Source organism: Podarcis cretensis (genome assembly GCF_951804945.1).
Source record: "Podarcis cretensis genome assembly, chromosome: 1".
Taxonomy (NCBI): Eukaryota; Metazoa; Chordata; class Lepidosauria; order Squamata; family Lacertidae; genus Podarcis; species Podarcis cretensis.
The window spans coordinates 51,624,397-51,645,258 of NC_137170.1; the positions used below are offsets into that span (position 1 = coordinate 51,624,397).

Here is a 20,862-nt window from a genome sequence, read left to right on the forward strand (position 1 = left end):
CCATGCCAATTAGCAGTAACTGCTTAAAAAGGCAATTTGCCGTCTCATCAACTGCACCACTGAGCTGAGACGGATCCAAAGAGGAGTCATGCTGTATAACCTGTGCCTGTAGCTCAGGGGGAAAATGCATATTTTATAAACTGAAGGTGTTGGGTTCAGTCCCTGGCATCTGCAGACAGGGGTGGAAATGTCCTTGAAGGAAGAGGCACTGCAGAGTAGACTACTGAGCTAGAGGGACATGTTGCCTGACTCTGCTTTCTCCACTGGAAAAGGGACTTACAGTTTCTCCAGTTCCTGATCCATATGTGGGTCAAGCAGCAAGTCTGCCTTATCTGGGAGAGCACCTGGAGGAGGAAAAAAGCAACAAGGTGAAGATCAGCCTGACACTTCAGCAAAAGCTTCTGTCATCCATATGCCATAGGAACTTGACAACTTCTATGTCCATTGTGTGTGCTTTTCAGCTGTTCATAATGCAAATAGAGCCTTCTGCAGAGTGGATGATACATCCCTTTGAGAACATGCAGTTAAGTCAAGGTGATGCTGGTCAATCTCTTTCCCAAAACAATGGGATTTGCGGGTACTCAGTTATGTTAACTGTTTGATTACCTTTTACATGCTCTATTACTTGTTTTCTTGCTTAGAAGGAGCTACATGATCTCGGCCGCTTGTAACAAGGGTGCCTATGCAGCTGTCGTCTTCTGAGGGATGCCTCATAGAAAATCTAACACATAAACTAAAACACATAAGCTGAAAGCAAGCACCCTTGCCGCTGTCTTTCCATTGTGTCTTCACAGAAACTGTGCAATTGTGTAGAATGAAATCCTGATGGCCTGCTTTCTTGCTGCAAAGAAGTATTGATAGGAGACAACTTGCCTTAACCCTTTCTGCTTCCCACAATGTACTGGATGCATGTTTGCAAGAGGGTAAATAAAGATGTAGTGGCTTGGGGTGGGAGCTAAGCTGGGAGAGCCACTAAACTAGATGGACCAATGGTCTGACCACAGGAAGGCAACTTCCTGTGTTCTCTGACGCTCCAAGAAATGGGGTTCTTCAGCACCCCTGGCTCCATGTCACAGAAGCCTGCAGCAGCCAAGAAAATGCTCCTGCCTGCCGCCAGCCTTCCACAGCCTCAATTAGCTGAACCCAGCCAAATGCTGGTCATCTTCCTGCATGTATAAGAAAGTCTCCTGGGACGCCTGAATCTCTTGGGAGAGTCAGTAGGCAGCACTTAGAGGACTGGTGAATCAATATTGACGTGAGGCTGGGCGTTGCCATCTGCCTGAGAAACTCATGCGCTGTGCTCTAATCCCTGTCTCTCATCATGGCAGGGCTAACCCTAACCCTGCAGACCAAAGCCTATTCAAATCAGCCTGCGTGCAGGGAAGATGAAAAGGCACCAGGAGAAGAATCCGGCTTCCCTTGCCAAGACGAGAGCACCTGTTCGACTTGCGGCTGCTGCCCCTCCCTGTGAGAGGCCTCGGCAGGAAGCTGGCAAGAGGCCAGGCCTTCCTTAATGGAAGGGAAAACCCAGGCACTTTGTGCATGGCACAGCAATGGCAGTGGGCAGGGCTTGCTCAGCCCATATGTTGGCTTTGCACCTTTACTGGAAAGTGGCTTTTGCAGACCTGGCTGGGCACAGTCCAGGCGCCCTCTTCCTCCTGTGAATGGATGTCTCTCTAAGCCTGTTTGCAGAGGGGATTGCAGGCTTGTATGCTCTGTCCCCTTTGATATATAATCTCCTTGCTGCTGGGTAAACAGCCCTGCACCAGGAGAGCATTAGCAGCTCAGATGGCTGGCTGAGGCACAGGGAGGGAGAGAGCAGCGCTGGCTGTGCTGTGACTTAGACCCTTGGCAGGCAGCTCACACGGGCCAGAAAACGAGACAGGGCAGAGGGACTGAGAAGCAGCTTCGTACAGGGACTTGCAATGGGTTGAAGATACTCAGAAGTCACTAGTACTCCTCTGCAAGGCCTGGCAACAAGCTCCAGTAACATATGAATGGTTAACTTGTCCCGGAAAGACACTACATTCTCAGAGGGGCACAGACACTTTCCTAGTCTTACCAAACCTAGCTGGAAGCACAGATGTACCTTTGCAGGTATGATGATGAGAGTTCAGGAACAACACAACTCTGGGAAGTGTGTGTAAGTGCCCAGCTAAAGCAAATTCTCTCTGATAATAGAGAGATGTGGAGCTTCTTATTGAGACAGGTGCGTTCCATGTTTGCTTTTACACTTTTTTTTTTAAAAAAGAGACAAATCAGCATTTTTAGAAAAGAAAATATGGGGTCTGTAACCTATATATGTTGGCTAAGAAAGGAAGTGACCCCATATTTACCTACTGGGCACAATTTATCCTTCTCATTAAAGGCAGGACAGGGGATGTATATATTGGGAGGGAGAGGAGGATATATGTACAGACTTTCAAGTCTATATTTGCAACAGGAACTAGGAATTGCTGAATTTAGCATGCCTTACCTAGCATTCTGCATGTAGACTTACAGAATAGACAGAGTCCTGATTACACCTCAGCCCATGAGGCAAGAGAAAAGGAAGACAAAATCACCAGTATTTTGGGCGATGAGAGGCATAGCAATGAGGAGAAATTAGCAGCATCTCTCTCAACTCTGGGGTAAGCCCAGATTCACAACTGAAATGTGAACAGCAGCAAATCAAATGCCAACTCTGTCATCAGTATTGTCTGTTCCCCAGCCTTCCTCTGCTCTTTTCATTTTTAAGATTGCTGCACTCATGCTCACTCATGGGCTTACCAGTTAGAACAAAGGAAACATTTTTAAAGTGCAAGACTGCTCTAGAGTTGGAACCAGGAGCATTTCTTCATGGCACCATGGGGAACCAACCAATCAGCATAACATGGATCAGGCTTCTGCTGCAAATCTGAATACCTGACAGCCAGCCACCCCCATCCCGGGCCCTACCCCCAGTTTATCCCTGGAGAGGAAGAGGTGTGGCTGGACTGAACACAGGGAGGGAGGTTCCAGACTCATCCCAGCTGGTTCCCATAGTTCCCGTGTTACATCTTTCTTCCCCCTTCTTTGCTCAGCCCTGGGACTTATGGGTTTGTTGCGGGAACAGCTCTCCTCCCTATTCTTGATTTCAGGGAGTAAGAGCAGGAAAGAGAGATTTCATAAAAGAAAGGCTTTCAGATCACTAAGCTAGGGAAAGAAATGGGACCATGCTGCAAGGTTTCAGTCTAATATAGGACAGAACCTAACAATAGCTGGAAATTTAGCACAAAGGAATACATGAGATTAAATGTGAAATCTGATGGGCTCACTTTAGCCAATCATAATTCATTTGATCCAGTCCAGGCCACAAATGACTGGGCAAACAATTAAACTCACTTCCCTCATTTTGCAGAAACAAATCAACAAATGTATACTCAGCAGACGGTTGCAACCAGTCACAGCTGCCTGACAAGGGGACCGGTATGAAACCCATGTTTCCAAACACGCCTCTGCCACAGTCACACTTTACAACTAAAAGATAATGCATGATGTGGTCTTTGGGCAACTGGAAGGAATTAAAGCAGTTTAAATGAAGGGTTTTTCTTTCTTTTTTTGTACTGTCCCGCTTGCCTTTCTTGACTGATTCATTCCAAGTTCCTTTACTCCAAAGGGACCTTTCTAAAATTCTCCTACATTGTTTTTCTGGCATATTTGGTCATGGCAAAGGCATTTTTCTCAGTGGTCACTTTAAAACCTGCTGTCAACTTCCCTAGACCACATCATTGCGGGGGAGATGGAAGAAACAGGGTGGGACTTTTCTTTACCGAGGGCTCTGTTGATCCCATGATGCTTTGCAAGAGCCATCAGAAATCCATAGAAGGTCAGTCTCTGCACACTGCTCAGAACTTCCTTCACAATAGCAGATGGGGGACAACTAGGCAAACAAGAGGAAGACAGGAAGAAATTGTGCTGCATCAGTTTCAGCAATTTCAGCTTATGGATGGAGGGATGGATCAGGTGTCACTTTGCAACATGAAGCTGTCTTTTAAAAGGACGCAGGAGGAAATAATCTCCCCATAACTCCCTCTGACTCTGGCCATGCGTGAATTGGGCTGGACCCCCTTGCCTCAAGGGATTTTGGTGGGAGCTGCCGCCTGGCATGTTACCAGTAAGGGAAGACTCATTTCACCATAGTCTTGCCAGGATCCAATCAGTTAGTCCCATTCCCTTGCCTCAGGGGAGGACGACTGCCCGCTGTGGCATCAAGGAAGAAGGACAAGGACAGGAAATGATGCCTGGACAAGCCTGGCTCTGTGTGGACCCTGTACAATTCCTGCTTCTGTACTAGATTTGAACATGGCTTTAATTTTTGAGAATCTTCTGTGAGCTGCTTTGAGAGTGTCTTGGGGCTATAAAGTAGGGTATGAATAAATAATCTCCACAGGCAACCATGATTGCCTTTTAATGTGAGGAGGTGAAAAGTGCTTTGCTGAAGGGCATTTCCCAACAACTTTGACCAGCAGGTACTACAATCCATTTCTGTCAGCGCTGGCATAGCTCTCATACTGAAGGAAGGATACAGTCAGCACTGTTTCTATTGAGAAATGGGCCCTATTTCACGCTCAGCCTGAAATGCCCTCGATGGGCCTGAGAATACTGGGTTACTCTTAAGTCAAAAGACCCTCTGGCAGAACTCAGAGTTAAGAGGGGTCTCAAAACGTGCTCACTTGTTACAGGGAAAACTGCCTTTTTGCAGCTGTGTGCTCCTTGAGAAGCTGGTATCATAATTTCTGACACCCATCTAACTATCAGTGGTACTTAGCCGTGCTAGTTTCAGAGAGCAGAGAGGCAGCATTGGGCTAAGGATACAGGGCAACTTGCCACATCTCAGTTCCTAGATGTGATGAGTGTCTTTGCCTAGACTTCAGGGAGCCCCTCCCCTCCCTGCAAGGTAGGCAAAGATGAACCATGGTTTATTCATGTTAGCCGGTCACAAGCCTTACCTGTATTTGGACCTGTCACACAGAGACTCAAGGCACTGGTAAAATGCAGATGCCTCCACCCCATCGAGCAGGCTGCACTCACTTAGAGTCTGGCGTGAACGATGCTGCCCAGAGGATGATGTAGGCACAATGACGGTGTTTGGGTTCTTGCCCGTCAAGAGCTCTTGATAGATGGCAGCCACACTTTCAATGAACTCTGTGAGAACGGAAAGGCAACTTAGAAATCATGGTTATTGGCACACATGGGAATTCGCAAGGGTTGGGGACATGTGTAGCAAATCGATCCCATTCTTCCTCCTGCAGTTACTTACGCATGATATTGGCAAAGAAGCCTTAGAGCATGCAATACTGTGATTTTACTTGTGTTACTATGTGATGAGGACCCAAAAGGCCTTAGTGCAGGGGACGCCAACATGGTTCCCTTCACATGGTTTTGGACTAATACTATGGTATGTATTTTTGTGTTTTTATATTGTAAACTGCCTTGTGATCCTCGGATGAAGGGTGGTCTAGAATTGTAAAAAACAACAAAACAAAACAAAACAAAACAAAACAAAACAAAAAAACAAGCAGCCCCATCATCCCTGGCCATTGGCCATGCTGGCTGGGCCTGGTGGGTGCTGTAGCCCACAACATCTGGGAGGAAATCACACTGGCAACCTCTGTGCCTTCGTGACACAGCCTAGCACTTAGCCTTTTCAGGATGGGACAAGAAAGCCACAAGAGGATTTCACAGGGCCACCTCTGAAAATCTTGTGGATGAATTGCAGGTCCTGCTCTTTGAGTGTGCTTTTTAAGAAAAATTCCTTCCAACTTTAATTCTACGAAGGAGAGTGAAAGTCAAGGCCACCCAATCAGACCAGCTTCTTAAACACGCAAACTTCCATGGTCACAGAGATAAACACCACCCAAGTTAGGAAGAAGCTGTTTGGAATTGTTGGAGGAGGCAAGGGAGTTGGGTCAAGCAGTCTCCAGCCTGCAGCCCAGTGTACTTCAGCACAAATCCAAAGTAAACACAAGACAGGGTCCAAAGGGAAAATTAGGGGGAGAAGCTGGCCGAAAGCATTTCCCCCCAGGCTCCAAACCTTCCCCGCTGTTTACTCCCAGAATCTAAATTTAAACAAGTTTGTTTATGGACCTGGTCAGCCATTTACAGATGTAGATTCCACACTGAGTGGTTTGCATGCATGTGGGCTGGTAGGGTAGCCTGGAAAGCTGACGTGCGCAGATGAGCATGGAAGTGGTGACCTGTGGTCTGTGTCTGCCGACCTCTACGCACACAACTACAGCCTGGAAGGCTATGATGCGTCACGAAGATGGGTGGCTTTCTAAGGTTATCCTGAAGGTCCAGAGTTTAGAGCAGCTTTCAGAACATGCTGCATTCTTGAAATGGACCCCATTCACGCAGGAGAGAGTGACTGAGAGAGGGGCTCATTATCTGCTGTGCATTTGGATTCCATCCCTGCCCAGAGATAAACAACAGAGAGGTGTGTTGTAAGGATGAAGGAATTTAGCACACGATTCCATCTTCCAGAGGCAATAAAATGTAAACAGGCATTTCCACACGGTTACCATGAATATACACTGTTCCCAAATTTCAGGGTTTTTACCCCTGACAGGTGCTAGAGTTTTCACTCAGACCCATTCTCTCGCTGGTTACCATCAGAAAGGAAACTGCTTTCCAGAAATAAAATACTTGAGGCTGCTTCAAGCATTTTGAATTTGCTACATGTAAAGGGTTTTTGTGAAGATGTGAGAAAACCATGTACATGATGCCTATTTGTGGTCGTGCTGGTTGTATATTGATATTTTTCTTCTCCAGGTGTTTTGGGTTACAATGCAATCTGAGGCAGCATGGCCAGTGTTCAGGTATGGCGGGTGCACATATCAATGGAGGTTTGTTCACAACAGGTTTTTGATGGGGTTACACAGAATCAGGTGTGTGGTTTGGGGGTGCTCCTGGGCATAGTGTTATTTATGGAAGTGACCTCAGTGGCTGGGAGTGGCTTCTATCAGTTTGGGTTCATTCACCAACTGCAGCCTTGTCTGGAGAAAGTGGAGCTGGCCCCAGTTGCACATGCATTGGTTACATCCAGACTAAACTACTACAGTGATTTGCATATAGGACTGCCTTTGGAGACAGTCCAGAAACTTCTGCCTTTGGAGACAGTCCAGAAACTTCAGCTGCTACAAACTTCAGCTGCCAGAATGCTTGTGGGAGTAGACAGTTTGATCACATCATACTGATTTTGCATCAGTTGCTCTTGCCACCAATTTGTTTCTGGGCTCAGTGTGAAGAACTGGTAGGTAAAGGTAAAGGTAAAGGTACCCCTGCCCGTACGGGCCAGTCTTGACAGACTCTGGGGTTGTGCGCCCATCTCACTTAAGAGGCCAGGGGCCAGCGCTGTCCGGAGACACTTCCGGGTCACGTGGCCAGCGTGACATTGCTGCTCTGGCGAGCCAGAGCCGCACACGGAAACGCCGTTTACCTTCCCGCTGGTAAGCGGTCCCTATTTATCTACTTGCACCTGGAACTGGTGGTAACCTTTAAAACCCTGAACAGTTTAGGACCAGATTATTTGAAGCGCTGCCTACACCCATATGAACCCACCCAGGCTAAGGACCTCCTACTAAGGTTGGCAAATACCAAAAACAGGGCCTTTTCAGTGTCAGCTCCACACTTGTAGAAGAACTCTGCTTGTCCCCTTTTCTTGTCGTTCTTAAGCAGACTCTAAAGACTTCTTTATTTCACCAAGCTTCTTATTTTTCAAGCTGGACTCCTGTATATGCTTTTATCTTGTGTATTTTTATTGTGCTATTTGTCCATTGTTTTGCAAAAGCCACCTTGCGAGGGCTTGCCTTTAAAGGAGAGGGTAGAAATATATAAACCAATAATAATAAATATACGGTGAAATGGATGCAAAGTTCACACATGAGGAGGAGCCACATGTACTTTTCATGCTTTAACTTCAGTGTTTTCTGGAAATGAGTTGCGTCCAAAGTGTCTCTCTGACTCAGGCATGTGTAGAGTGAATGATCTTCACATGCAGTTCTCTATCAGGAGGATCTGTGTTGTAGGACAAGGCTTCCTGGCCCGTGTTGCCCACACTCCTGCCACACTCCTGTCTATTGTAGCTGCACAGGAGGACAGTGGCACCATGAGGGCAGGGCCACACTCAGCAGAGTGAAGTGCAGGGCTGCTGTCTTATCACGTTTTGAAGTTAAGTGAAGCAATACATATTACCATGTAAAAAGGGGTGGGTGGGCAATGGTGTGAAACTGCTAAGTCCAGAGTCTACAATCCTAAATGGGTCACCGTAGTAAGAGAGACTAGGTTAGTAAGATGGGTTCACCTGAGTAGTAAAACTGGATCTGGAGGGCAAACAGGAAGTCTGAAAAAGACATCAAGCAGTCCACAGCATCATCCATGAGAACAATCCTGGAATGGAGAAGGAGAGACAGATAGTTCAACAACAGCCAGTTGCTATGCCAGGTAACTTACAGCTGAGGCCAAGTTCACAGGAAGTGAGCAAGGACTCTTCAGAGTCACAAAACGAACTCACAAAGAGGGTCACAGCCCTTTATAGACTAGAACAGATGCACAAGCTTCCATGGACTGGAATCCTAGGAATTACCTCTGCCTATTTCCCAAAGCAGGTGATGGGAGGCAGAGCCAAAAGTGGGGCGAAACACCTTTCCTCTCTCTCCCGGTGTGCCACTGTTCTCTCGCCTCTCTTCCATCTCACCCAGCAGGCTGCCAGGGAATGAATGAACAGAGGTCTAAACTGCCAGAGGTCTAAACTGATCACATGTCAAAGGCTTCCCTGTCTTCCATCACTCCATCTCTTTTGGCTCTCTCCTAGCACCACACACACACACACACACACACACACACACACACACAATTTCCTGCCTCCTGCTCTCTGAACTCCCACCAACCACACAAATTTAGCTTGAAGGCTACAGGTTCACCACCTGTGGCTTCAGCTGTTTTGTTATAAACTGGCTAAATCTTTAAGGTGCCCTGAGACTGCTTCTGCTAAAACAGACAAGCGTGGCTATTGGGTTGATCTGATTTCATGGTGTGTGGAAGCAACATTAGAACCCTGTGGAAATAGAAATGAAACATTGAGAGCTGAGCTGCCTTCAAGAGACTGGGTGCTTTCAAGGAAGGAGGTTCTTAACTTATTTCACTTGTTCCTAAAAAGGTGGTGATGGAGGACCTTCCTGACACCTAAACTTTGGAAACCCACAAGTATCAGTCCTGCTTTGGCCAGTACGAAATAAAAATGTCATACATGTAAGATACAGAATCACTAATTTTCTGACAGCACATTCTGGAATCCTAAAAGAATGAAGGACACATTGCCTTCTGCTATCTTGGTTTAGCAATAATGGCCAAGTACTCTACACTTAAAGGATAAAACGAAGACAAGATTGCAGCAACAAATTCCTCCTGTTCTGACCTTGGACAAACACAGCTAATGCTAGCAGGAAAGAAAAGGGCTTTACTGTGCCGATTTATGCTGCAGTTTCAAATAGCGTTGATATTTATTAAACTAGCAGAACAAGATGAAAGTGAAACCTGGGATGCTCCTATGAAGGATTCAGGAAATAATCCTTTGGTTCCCTTCATGTCTCAAGTCTGGGCTGCTCACTACAATGAGTAGGGAGAAGGGAGCACTTTGTGGGGAGTGCATTAACTGTTTGGGACCCACATCTGTTTAGTGGATTCTGCAGGGAACATGGAACTATCATTTGTGTTTTATGCTTCCTACTTGGTGACAAACACTGGCATGGCTCTTAGTTTGCATCTGTTTGCCAGTTTCTGTCCATATAAAGACCCCATGCACGAAATACACGAATAAGAGCTGACCTTGAGAATGGATAGACAAGAATCATAGAACTGTAGGGTTGGAAGGGGCCACTAGGGCTAGCTAGTCCAACCCCCTACAATGCAGGAATCCTTTGCCCAATGTGGGGCTCAAACCCACAACTCTGAGATTAAGAATCTCATGCTGTACCAGCTGAGCCATCCCAGCCTAGAGAGATCCTGTTAGGGCAGCTGGGCCCACATCACAGCCTACGAACGCACCTATATACAGATATACAATTCACTCTTCATAAAACACGCAGGGTCAAATAGGGTGAGAACTCATTTTGCTTCCATAAACAGTAAGCTCTGTCATGGCTTTGGCAAACATCCTCCAGCATTTGTCCGTTCATATGGTTCTAACACAGAGCGAACTGTATCCTTCAAAGCAGGAATGCCTTTTACTGGGGAGGGTTTGGGACTAGGACCCCCTTATAATCCAGAGAGAAGTCATCAGTCCTGGGTTGCTCCAACTGGTGGAAGAGGCTTGTGGAAGCTGAGCAGGAGGAGGAGACGGAAGAGCGGCCGGACGCATCTGCGGGAAAGGCTTCCCTCTCCGCCACTCGGACCAGCTCAGTTCAGTGAGGCAAATTCAAGCACACAGAGCAGCTTGAATTAATTATTGCCAAGAAGAAAGGCTACGGCTAAGAGGGTCCCCAGGAGAAAAGCCACTATTTAAAACAAAACCCTTTGAAGATGTTGAAGTGCTTCTGTTTTATTTATTATGTCCCAGAAACCGCCTCCTCCTCCTCCTCCTGCTGCTGTCTAGAGCGGCAGCAGCTCCAGTTCTTAATTCCCACTAATAAGCACGTTATGGAGATTGTCGGTGGCCACATCAAGGAGATGGCTTTGAAGCTGGAAGGCAGAGCATCTTCCATCTCCCAGGCAATGCAGCGCAGCCTCTGGCATCCAAAACCACTCTTCAAGCCCTTGGAAGTGCTACAGGCTGCATCGGTGCCTCAAAGCTTTGCCCCCCTCAGGTAGCCCCAACAAAGGCAGCAGGCGTCAGAGGAGAGGCTGAAAAGAAGTTACCAGGAAATCTCTGCTCCTGGAAGAAAGAGGGTGAAGAAAAAGCCAGGGGCACTGAAGTCATGCTGAGCTTCAGTGGTGAATTCAAGGTCTGACCCTTAATGGAGTCGACACTCCTTCTCTCCCCCCACCCCGCCCCAATTCTAGAAGTGCTGGAAGGCTGTGATAGTTGTCTGAAGCTCTGCAAAGGTATTTGAGGAAGCTAAATTAAGGGAAGACCATAAAGCTATGCCAGAAGGTGTCTTGAGGAAGCACCTAGCTGGAAGCAGGTGTCCTCTGGTGTTGGGTTACCGGCTCCAGTGGGCCCGAGTGTCTGTTCTCCAGAGAAGACCAGTTGTGGGTAGAGCCGGCCCAGTTGCTTAAGAAGAGGGTGAGCGACAGAGTTATTTCCCCAAGTGAACTGCTGGCTGCACAGCTGAAGCAACCTGTAAAGCACATGTTTATGCTTCTCCTAAAGAGCTGAATGGGAGGAAAATCTGAGGAAGTGGAGGAGCCACAAGAAAGGGACGTGGTCCTAATTTATGGCGACATCCTGGAGGTGGAAATGGACCGGCACTATCTCTCTAGAAAACAGATGTTTGTGGACAGGGGGAGGAGAAACGTCTCATCCTTCCCTTTCTATTTTTCATATTGCACTCCAAGCACAAGGTTACAGAGCCCAGGTTTTACATGTCCGTGTGATGCTTTGCATATTGTGGAGCACTCGATTTAATGCCTTTAGTTCATGACAAAATCTAAAGAAACACAGAGGTGACAGAAGGACTACTAGCTGAAAGTAAGGCATGTTGTAGATCAGATGTGGTAGGCTGACTCTGCTTTTCTGTAAGTTAAGTCCCCTCTTCCTCCATCCATCCATCCATTTTATCAATTCCTACCTTCAGCATATTGTGAAAGTAGAGTCCGCTAATGGGGACATTTTTCTCCTAAGGTTGCTAGCTGCTGGGGGGTGGGGGCGGGAGGAACCTCTCTTCCAAACATGGAGAAGGAGTGAAGAAATAAGCCTCCCTCCACATCCCGTGCTTTGGCTTCCTAGTAAGAATCACACACCCCTGTAATTAATTAGGGAAAAATAAGATCCATCACTGTATACTACCCATTAAATGAACATCTAGCTTGGCCCTAAGTCAGCGGGTGTCACAGACAGAAATTGGCCATGATATGAAACCCCAGCAAGCCTACTTTTCAGCAGCAACAAGTTGAAACTGTCAAGCGTATGTTATGGGGTGGGGAATGTTTGTTAATCAGCACAATGTCATCAAGGCCCTTGTTGAAATAGCTGAAATCTGATCATTCCTTTGAACAGATGCAGGGAGGGGTCTTGATAAAGCTCCTCATCTGCTATGGACTGGCTGGATGCAGGGAGAGGGAGGCACCCCCTCCAGGGGAAGCAGGCTTAGAGCCAGGGGATTGGTGGTGGGATGACAATGAGTGGTCAGAGGGAGCAGAGGGGGCAGACTGGGAGGAGGGGGTGTTGGAAGCTGAAGAGGTAACAGGGTTTCGTGAGCAGGAAGCGGCTGTGACAGACAGGAATCCAGAATCAGGGGCAGGGGGAGGTCAAGAGGCAAAGTGGAGGCAGGCTGCTGAAGAAGCCAGCAAAGCTCTCCCTCCATCTGTGACCACCTCCCCTTCCCCCTGGTCTCCCAGAACAAGAAGAGGAATGAAGAGGGCGGAGCAAAGAGAGACCAGGGGGAGGAGCTGTAGGCTGCTGGAGAAGGAACCTTCAGTCCTCGCAACTGCTTCGTTGGGGCTAGGCCTACTGGGAAGGGTTGCTGTGACCACTAGGACTGAGCTGTTTTGATTTCTTTGAATAAAGAGCTAACTTACCTGACACTGGGTGTTTTGTTGCTAACCCGCCCCTGACATCAGAACTGAGGGAACTGCCCGGCACTAAGTAGACTTCTCTCACACCTCTGCCACCACACCCTTTGGGAAGGGCAGACTTCAGGTAGTTTCAAGGTTACAAGCAGCTGATGTGTGGGACACAGCCCATCACTCCTTCTGTGGTGCTGGAGACAGAATAGCCTCTGCTCTTCGAGCCAAGCTGGATCAGCTCATGTCTGTGTCCCGGCTCCCCATTCTTCCTGATCACCCCTGTTATGGGACTGGGAGCCCATGCAGAGAGCACTTAATATGAGCAAAGCCTAATATTAACTAGCAGGCACAAATCATTGCTTAAAAAAGGGAGTTAGGCACAGTATATGGTGTGCTTGCAATTCTGCTGCAAGTCCTAATAGTTTGCTTCTAGCCAGATAACCGTCCTCTTTCCCACCCCACAAATCAAAGCAGGTCTATGTCACATATCACTGCCAAAGATGAAAGCCTCCAAACCGCCTGTGGCCGATGCCTTACAGGGAACTCACATGTGGGCATGTGAGAACTAGCCCAGTTCTCTCTGGTTTCGCCACAAGAGATGGAGGCCCAGACTGCACGTGAAGCAGCAGACCTGCATCTTTAAAGATGGGTCCGTGTCTGCCCCTTTCATGTGGGGTGGGGTGTGATTCATAAGGCCAAAGGGGAACATGGGTGAGGGTTCTTGGAACTCCCCCACTCGCCATCACCCCCTCCTCGAGAAATACGCACACAGCCTCTCTCCCAGAAGTTTTTCTAGCAGCCAGGCTTACTCCCTGTATCAGAAGGTGACTAGAAGAAAAGTCTTTGGAGAGAGGGACTGGGGGGAGGGATGGGAGCAGTGGACAGGCAGCTCACAGCCCACCACTCACCTACCATTTGCCCCTTAAATGCCACCCCACGAATGGAGCCAACCAGTGTTTAAAGATGCTGGATCACACCTCGTTCTCTTCTGCACTGCGGCTGCCTCTCCTCTCTGCCCCAACATCGTATGTGACCTCTTTCTTTCATACGGTTTGTTATCAGCACATAGCAACAGGCCTCCAAAGAGCTGGCTGCCCTGTGAAATCATCTCAACCATGCAGCTTCAAGGATTCCAAAAGGCCTGTTGGATTATGAACGATGCCTGCCTATGAAATCATAGCCCCCAAAGCTTATCGATAGGTGCTGTCACTGAGTGGACTGATGGTAAGCCTTAAGTTATATCCTACTTGAAAGCAGGAACAAGAATCCTGGTTGGCAGGGGAGGTGACAAGCATGAGCCTGCTTGCCGATACTGAATCGAAAGAGCCAGCTGCATGGGAAAAAACGATCTGTCCATCTGGTGACACTAATGGCCCATAGTCAGCCAGGGGCTTCCGATGTACGAGTAGGGGGAAACTAAAAGAAAAATGCAGACAAGAGTATCAGAAGGTATAGAAGAGGAAGGAGAGGCAAAACCAGCTTCAGGTTAAGGCAGTATATCAAGTGACTTCCCTTGATTAGCTGCGTGGGTGAGAGCAAATTGTTAGCGCAAGGAAGCTCTCAAACCCAGAAGAGCAAAGGCAGTGAGATCATTCCCACCTGAGCCGGGGTGCCTCAGACACAGATCTCATTTTTCTCTCACACCTGCCGTCCCAAAGCCCCCAGCTTGTCTGTCTCCAAGGCACAAGCACACAACAGAGGAGTTGTGCGAAGCCTGCCCCCCCTTCAGTGGGGCCTCAGGTTTACAATGGCTTTGCAGATTAAATTCCTTGACACAATCTTCAGCACTGTGCCTCCTCTCAGATTTATGTATTCAGACTTATAGCCTGCATTGTGAAGACTGTGGACCAATGAAGTTATTCCTGGCAAAAATTCTCATTTATCCTTGCAATCAGCTTCTGAGGTAGGCCGCTATTAGTTTCTTTTTTCTTTTCTTTTTTTAAATGCTTTATTAATTTTGCAAAAAAACAATCAACAAAAACAAGCCAAGATCAATACAAATTACAAAAAGAAAAGAAAAGAAAATTCATACATCAAAGATTCCATTATGACTTCCAATCACCCCATTGTGTTTCCTGGGTTACATTATCAACTGCACACTTTCCATTGTCTCTCATAAATTGTCTCAAATTGTCTTGGTTTTCTAAAATGTCATGCAGGGGTCAATCAAAACCTGCCAGAGAATTTAGATGTTTACAATGCCCTTTTAGGTATACTCTGTAAATGTCCCATTCTCTAATAAACCTTTGTTCTGTATCATCTCTCATTCTTCCTGTCGTTTTTGCTAATTCTGCGTATTCTAGCATTTTTGCCTACCAATCCAACTTAGTGGGAACAGATTCTCCTTTCCATCCTTTAGCTATTAAAATTCTTGCTGCATACATGAAAATTCTCCTCAGATTTTTCAGAATATCATTAATAACCAGCAGAGAGGCTTCGGGGGTTTTTGCAAAGGAAATTTTAAAAATCTTTTAAAGCTCATTGTATATTGTTTCCCAGAATCATTTTATTTTTTTACAGTTCCACCAAATGTGGATCATCGTGCCCTCTGCCTCTCCAACAAATGCTTGACCTGATTTTATGTATTTTAGCCAGTTTTGAAAGTGTTAGATACCAACAGTGAAGCATTTTCATGAAATTCTCTTTCAGGTTATAGCACGCAGTGAACTTCAAGTCTTCAAGTCACTTTGCAAACTGAACTGAAACACTGCTGACTCGCTCACTTGGTTAAAGTCAGCCGGTGAGTTCATTGGATTAATACCCAGGTTTCACAGGCCAGCTCTTAATACTCTACTAACTGGCTCTTGATTAAACCAGCAGTGACAATAAAGGTGACATGTGCCTTATTTTCCCCCCTTCTGCATGTTGAGTAAGATACTAGAGCATTGCAGAAAGCGTCTCATGATTCATAGAGCCTGCTGCAGCAGGCAAACTTTGTTTTGTCAATTCCCTTAAGACCATACCTAATTCTGCTGAGAACCAAAAGGCAGATCCTCTTGCTATTGACATTGTCTTTATGTCTATTAGACTCTTAAAAAGTGGCTTTCAACTGGGTTCTGGAAAAGCCCTGGTGGTTCCTTGGAGGGTTCTTCATGAGAAGATTAGTAATGACCAAGAAGCCTCCCTGAAGTTCCTCATAGAATCATAGAATTGCCAAGCTGGAAGGGACCCAAGGGTCATCTATTCCAACCCCCTACAATGCAGGAATCTTTTGCCTAACATGGGGCTCGAACCCACAAACCTGAGATTAAGAGTCTATGCTACCTTGACAGTCTTCAGGAGACAAGGCAACACAGAAACATATTCCTGAAGATAAAACAGTTGAAAACCACTGATCTAGTATGACACCCTCCCACACTCAGTTTGCATGCTTTTCATGTTCAAAAGTTTATTTTATTTATTTAAACAAAATTAATATACTGCTTGCTTGACAGAATATCTCTCAAGTGGTTTTAATCTATCAGCACACCAACTGTGACTTGTTTTCAAGCGACTTTACAGATAAATATGCCCATATCCAATTCAACATAGACTCTGCCCCAACTGCGGTATCTAAGCCAGAGTTATGTCAGGCTACCCGTTGCCAAAACTGCTTAGATTACTCGATCATTGGATGTCAACAGGATGCCTGGGGAATCTCGCATATCAGTCTGGAGTCCATAAGGGTTTGGAAATGAGACCAGAGGAGCTGTTCCTTGGAAGATTTCAGACTGAAAGTGGATCAAGAATAAAACCCATTCCCCTTCTCCCAGAATTTGAACATGAGGTTCAGCTCTGAAACAGATCCCTTTATATTAAACCAAAACATGCAGTCCAAAGTAAACACATTGCTTATCGCAAATACTGCAATTTTAAGAGACAGTTCAGTATTCATTCTTTGTTTTAAGTCGGGGTACTAAAAGCATTCAAGTTTAAATGAGTACCGACAGCAATACAGTCAAATGTACAGGCTTCCCTGTATTGAACACAAAAGCAGTGATCAGGAAAGACTTGTGTCCCCACGTCTGTGTTTATCATAGGCAGCCTGCATCATTCAAATTGCATATGCACCATGCACAACTGGCAGTGCCAACACTATTTCAGTACAGGCACTTTTTCTACCCAAGTATAAAGCAGGAGCTGATTCTCGCTGTAGGAAATAACCACAGATCTAATTGCTGAAGGAGTGCTCACCTTGCTGCTTTCTGTGTAAGCTCCATGGGGAAGTCAGGGCAAAGCAGCTGCAGGAGGCAGTGGTACTCCTTGGCTGTCAAGAGGTCTGCAACAGAAAGAGAAGGATATTATTACTATTTGTGTTCATTCAGTTTATGAGTCATTTCCCACAACCATCACAGAACAACTTGCAAAAATTAAAATAACAATGCAGAATGAAGTGTTAAAAGGCAATGTCATACAGACAAGAAGGTGGGTGAAGCATAATAGAGACTCAACCACTAAGGAGTCAGAAGGAAGCGATTTCCATGCCAACCTGTATTTGTCACAATCAGCACCATTTCTGTTTCGCTGCAGTTCAGTTTCCAACAAATACTTCATTATTTACCTCACTGCCTACTAATTAACTTAAGTTATATAACTTACCATAACGTATGTGACTATTTATGTGACTTGCACAACTTGCATTCGTTTCAATGTAAAGGAAATATCATAACAATCTTTAATAAGTCATCAATCACGTATCATTTGCATGGGGGGTGACGATGATGTGAAGGAAAACAATGGTGTTAATTCACTTGGCTGATTTCCATTCCTGACCACAGACAAACACACCAACTGCAGCAATTTCCGCTTTCTTTTCCATTTTTGCTGGAATATGCCAACATTCCTTTATTTTTACATTTTTCTTTATGACATTATTTCCAAATCCTCAACTACCAAAAAAAAATAGTGGGGCTAGTGATGGCATAAAGTGCATAAAGGACTTAGATCATGTTTAGAGTTTGTAGGGAATTCCAGCATTTGGGGAGTGGAACATCTGCTTCCTTAACAGTCTAGACTCTTTCTTTCTTTATCCATAGGCTCCAAATGTTCCTTATTTACTAACACCTCTCCTCCTGCCACCACATTGCTTTCTGCCAAAAAGAAGAATCCAAATTCTGCAAAAAAATATGCATGTATGCAGTTTTCTGAGTTCAGTAAGAATATGTCACATTGTTTGACTTAGTATATTTTAAAAACAAGTTAGTTTTCCTATTACGGGAGCCAGATTTTCTTGCCAACAGAGTATGAACATGGAAAGTGACAATAGGACTTATCTTCATTGGTATAGGTAGGCATTCCAAAAGAAAAGTTGTAACAGAAAGGGCAGGGACGCAGGTGGCGCTGTGGGTTAAAGCCTCAGCGCCTAGGGCTTGCCGATCGAAAGGTCGGCGGTTCGAATCCCTGCGGCGGGGTGCGCTCCCGCTGCTCGGTCCCAGCGCCTGCCAACCTAGCAGTTCGAAAGCACCTCCGGGTGCAAGTAGATAAATAGGGACCGCTTACCAGCGGGAAGGTAAACGGCGTTTCCGTGTGCGGCTCTGACTCTGGCTCTGGCTCTGGCCAGAGCAGCGATGTCACGCTGGCCACGTGACCCGGAAGTGTCTCCGGACAGCGCTGGCCCCTGGCCTCTTAAGTGAGATGGGCGCACAACCCCAGAGTCTGTCAAGACTGGCCCGTACGGGCAGGGGTACCTTTACCTTTACCTTTTAACAGAAAGGGCTGTAGTTGAATGGCAGATTATCAGAATTCATCTCCAGATACGGCTGGGAGAGAGAGACCCATCTGAAAATCCAGAGAGCTGCTTCCAGTCAATAAAAACAATATAAAGCTACATTGATAGATGGTCCGACTCAGTAAAACATGTATCACTTAATGCACAAAACTTCCCCCAAAGAACCCAGGGAAGTGCAGTTCACCCTTCACACAGCTACAATTCCCAGTACCCTTACTGAATGAGAGTTTCTGGGATTCTTTGGGGGTCATGCTTTAAATGTGCTTTACATGCATGATGTACATAAAGTCCTGAGGGCCAAATTATATGTTTCATACGGATATATGTAAAATTAAACCAATGACCAACTTAAAGAGGAAAAGTAATTTCTGGAGAGGCAATCTGGACCAGAAACGATGATGACTAAGCCTGGCCAGCCATTTCCCTGCTTCAGATCTGCCAAGTAGCTTCTCTCCTTTAGACAGTGAGAATAGCTCAGCTGGTACAGCAAGGGACTCTTAATCTCAGGGTTGCGGGTTTGAGCCCCACATTGGGCAAAACGATTCCTGCATTGCAGGGGGCTGGACTAGATGACCCTCGTGGTCCCTTCCAACTCTACAATTCTTTGAACCCTGTGAGGGTGGGGAGCTGCCCATGATGTGGGGTTGGGAAATGGTGGTCATGGATGGGGTGCACACACAGACGCTGCAAACTTCTCCGGACCTGACTGCACACTCTTGAAACATCTTTTCTTATTTAAAAAGGGCTGTGATGGCAACATTACATGCATCTGTGTGTAATGTCTCTTTTGGCCCAGTGAAGAGCCAAAAGCCCAGTGAATTAAAAGTTGCTTAAATTTGTTAAAAATCATTGGCAGGGTAACATTCGCTACCACATGCTAAGAAACCCATCCAAGCAACATCTGGCAGCATTAGGAAAGGCAAACAAGATCTAGGGGCATGTATGCAGAAGTATGGAGCACAAACCCACAGGCATTATTACTTTGGCATCCAGCGAGGCAGCTGGATGGCCTCTTTTGTAATTGTGTGTGCAAATCTGGTCACTATATTAAAGGAAGGCAGAGAGACCAGATCCAAAATACACAAGACAGCCAACCCAATGATTCATCTCTTCGGGAGCTGCTTTGTGAGAGGCTGGCAGAGAATGGCTTCTGTGGCTCAGAAGTGGGGCAGGGGGAGAGACGAAAGAGGTGAAGCTCAGGGAGGTTTATGGGATCTAAGGAGAATGGAAACATACTGATGTCAAAAGCTGCTCATGATTGCATGTTCCCTGTCCAAAAGCCTGTGGACTGAAGTTAAGGAGAGGACTGGCTGAACAACAGTAATTTTGCTGTATTTCTATATGCAGAAGAATGCAAAGTATGGAAGAAAAGCCAGTAGTAGAACAAGGGCCAGGCTGGAAGCAGGCAGGCAGGATCCAAAGTGAACTAAGCGGGAGGACAGGGCTGGAAGAAACTTGGGTCACTCAGTTAGCCCTCTATAGCTCGTCCATTTTCTCACTCCAGTGTTCCATTAATGCAATTGGGATCCAAAGATGTCCAGTCATGTGCACAGAATGTTTACGTGTGTGCACATGGAGCTAGCCAGCTTTCCCTTCTGTCTGCAGTACATGGTGCCTCATTCAACAATGCTCTAGCACATGGCGGTCCAAATTTTCATACTAAGTGGGCCACAAGAGTCCTTTGTCACAGAATCTGTGGTTTGCACACTGCCTTGTCACATAGGGGGAGCCAGGCCAAAATTTGACACACACACACACACACACACACACACACCCTTCGCCAGTCCTTGCACTGCCTTGCCAAAGACAGCTAAGCAAGGCATTAGGCTCTGGGAAGAAGGCATGAGGCTCTGGGAGGGTCCTAGAGCCCTCCCATCTCCTTCCCAAAGGAGGTGGGAGGACTCCAGGACCCTGTCTGAACCCTCACGTCTCCTTCCCAAAGCCCACCACCTTGCTTTCACAACTTTGGGAGGGTGGTGTGAGGGCTGTGGATGGAGGGGGGGGGAGAGCATCAAATGTTGCTGAGAGACCACCCTGCTCTATAGGAACTCTAGACATGTAAGAGCATCTTTTCAGCAGAGGGGCAATAGGAGTGGAGTAGGCTGGGAGGTCCTGGAAAACTGATGGGTGCAATGCTATTGGGGTCCTCACCTATATTTCCAGTCAATATTTCACCTATATTTCCACAAATCATGGGATTTCTGTTTCACAATGTACTCTATTATAGTACTCACAATTTCCCCCATTGTTGTTGAGACTTGACATACTCACAGCACAGCCATATACAGTGGTACCTCAGATTACATACGCTTCGGGTTACAGATGCTTCAGGTTACAGATTCTGCTAACCCAAAAATAGTGCTTCAGGTTAAGAACTTTGCTTCAGGATGAGAACAGAAATCGTGCTCCAGCGGCGTGGCGGCAGCAGGAGGCCCCATTAGCTAAAGTGGTGCTTCAGGTTAAGAACAGTT

The 20,862-nt window shown here is 46.4% G+C and overlaps 1 protein-coding gene across 4 annotated transcripts in view; it reads right to left on the bottom strand.

Annotated features, from left to right (window-relative positions):
• CSTPP1 (centriolar satellite-associated tubulin polyglutamylase complex regulator 1) overlaps positions 1–20,862 on the bottom strand; it is a 114,540-nt gene that overhangs the window by 1,258 nt on the left and 92,420 nt on the right. For all 4 annotated transcript variants that reach the window (XM_079952424.1, XM_079952426.1, XM_079952425.1 and 1 more), the window contains 5 exons: positions 16,858–16,942; positions 8,324–8,409; positions 4,971–5,166; positions 3,792–3,901; positions 281–344 (listed from right to left, as the gene is read on the bottom strand). In XM_079952424.1, the coding sequence (XP_079808550.1) occupies positions 281–344; positions 3,792–3,901; positions 4,971–5,166; positions 8,324–8,409; positions 16,858–16,942 (541 nt within the window). The remainder of the gene's footprint in view (positions 1–280; positions 345–3,791; positions 3,902–4,970; positions 5,167–8,323; positions 8,410–16,857; positions 16,943–20,862) is intronic.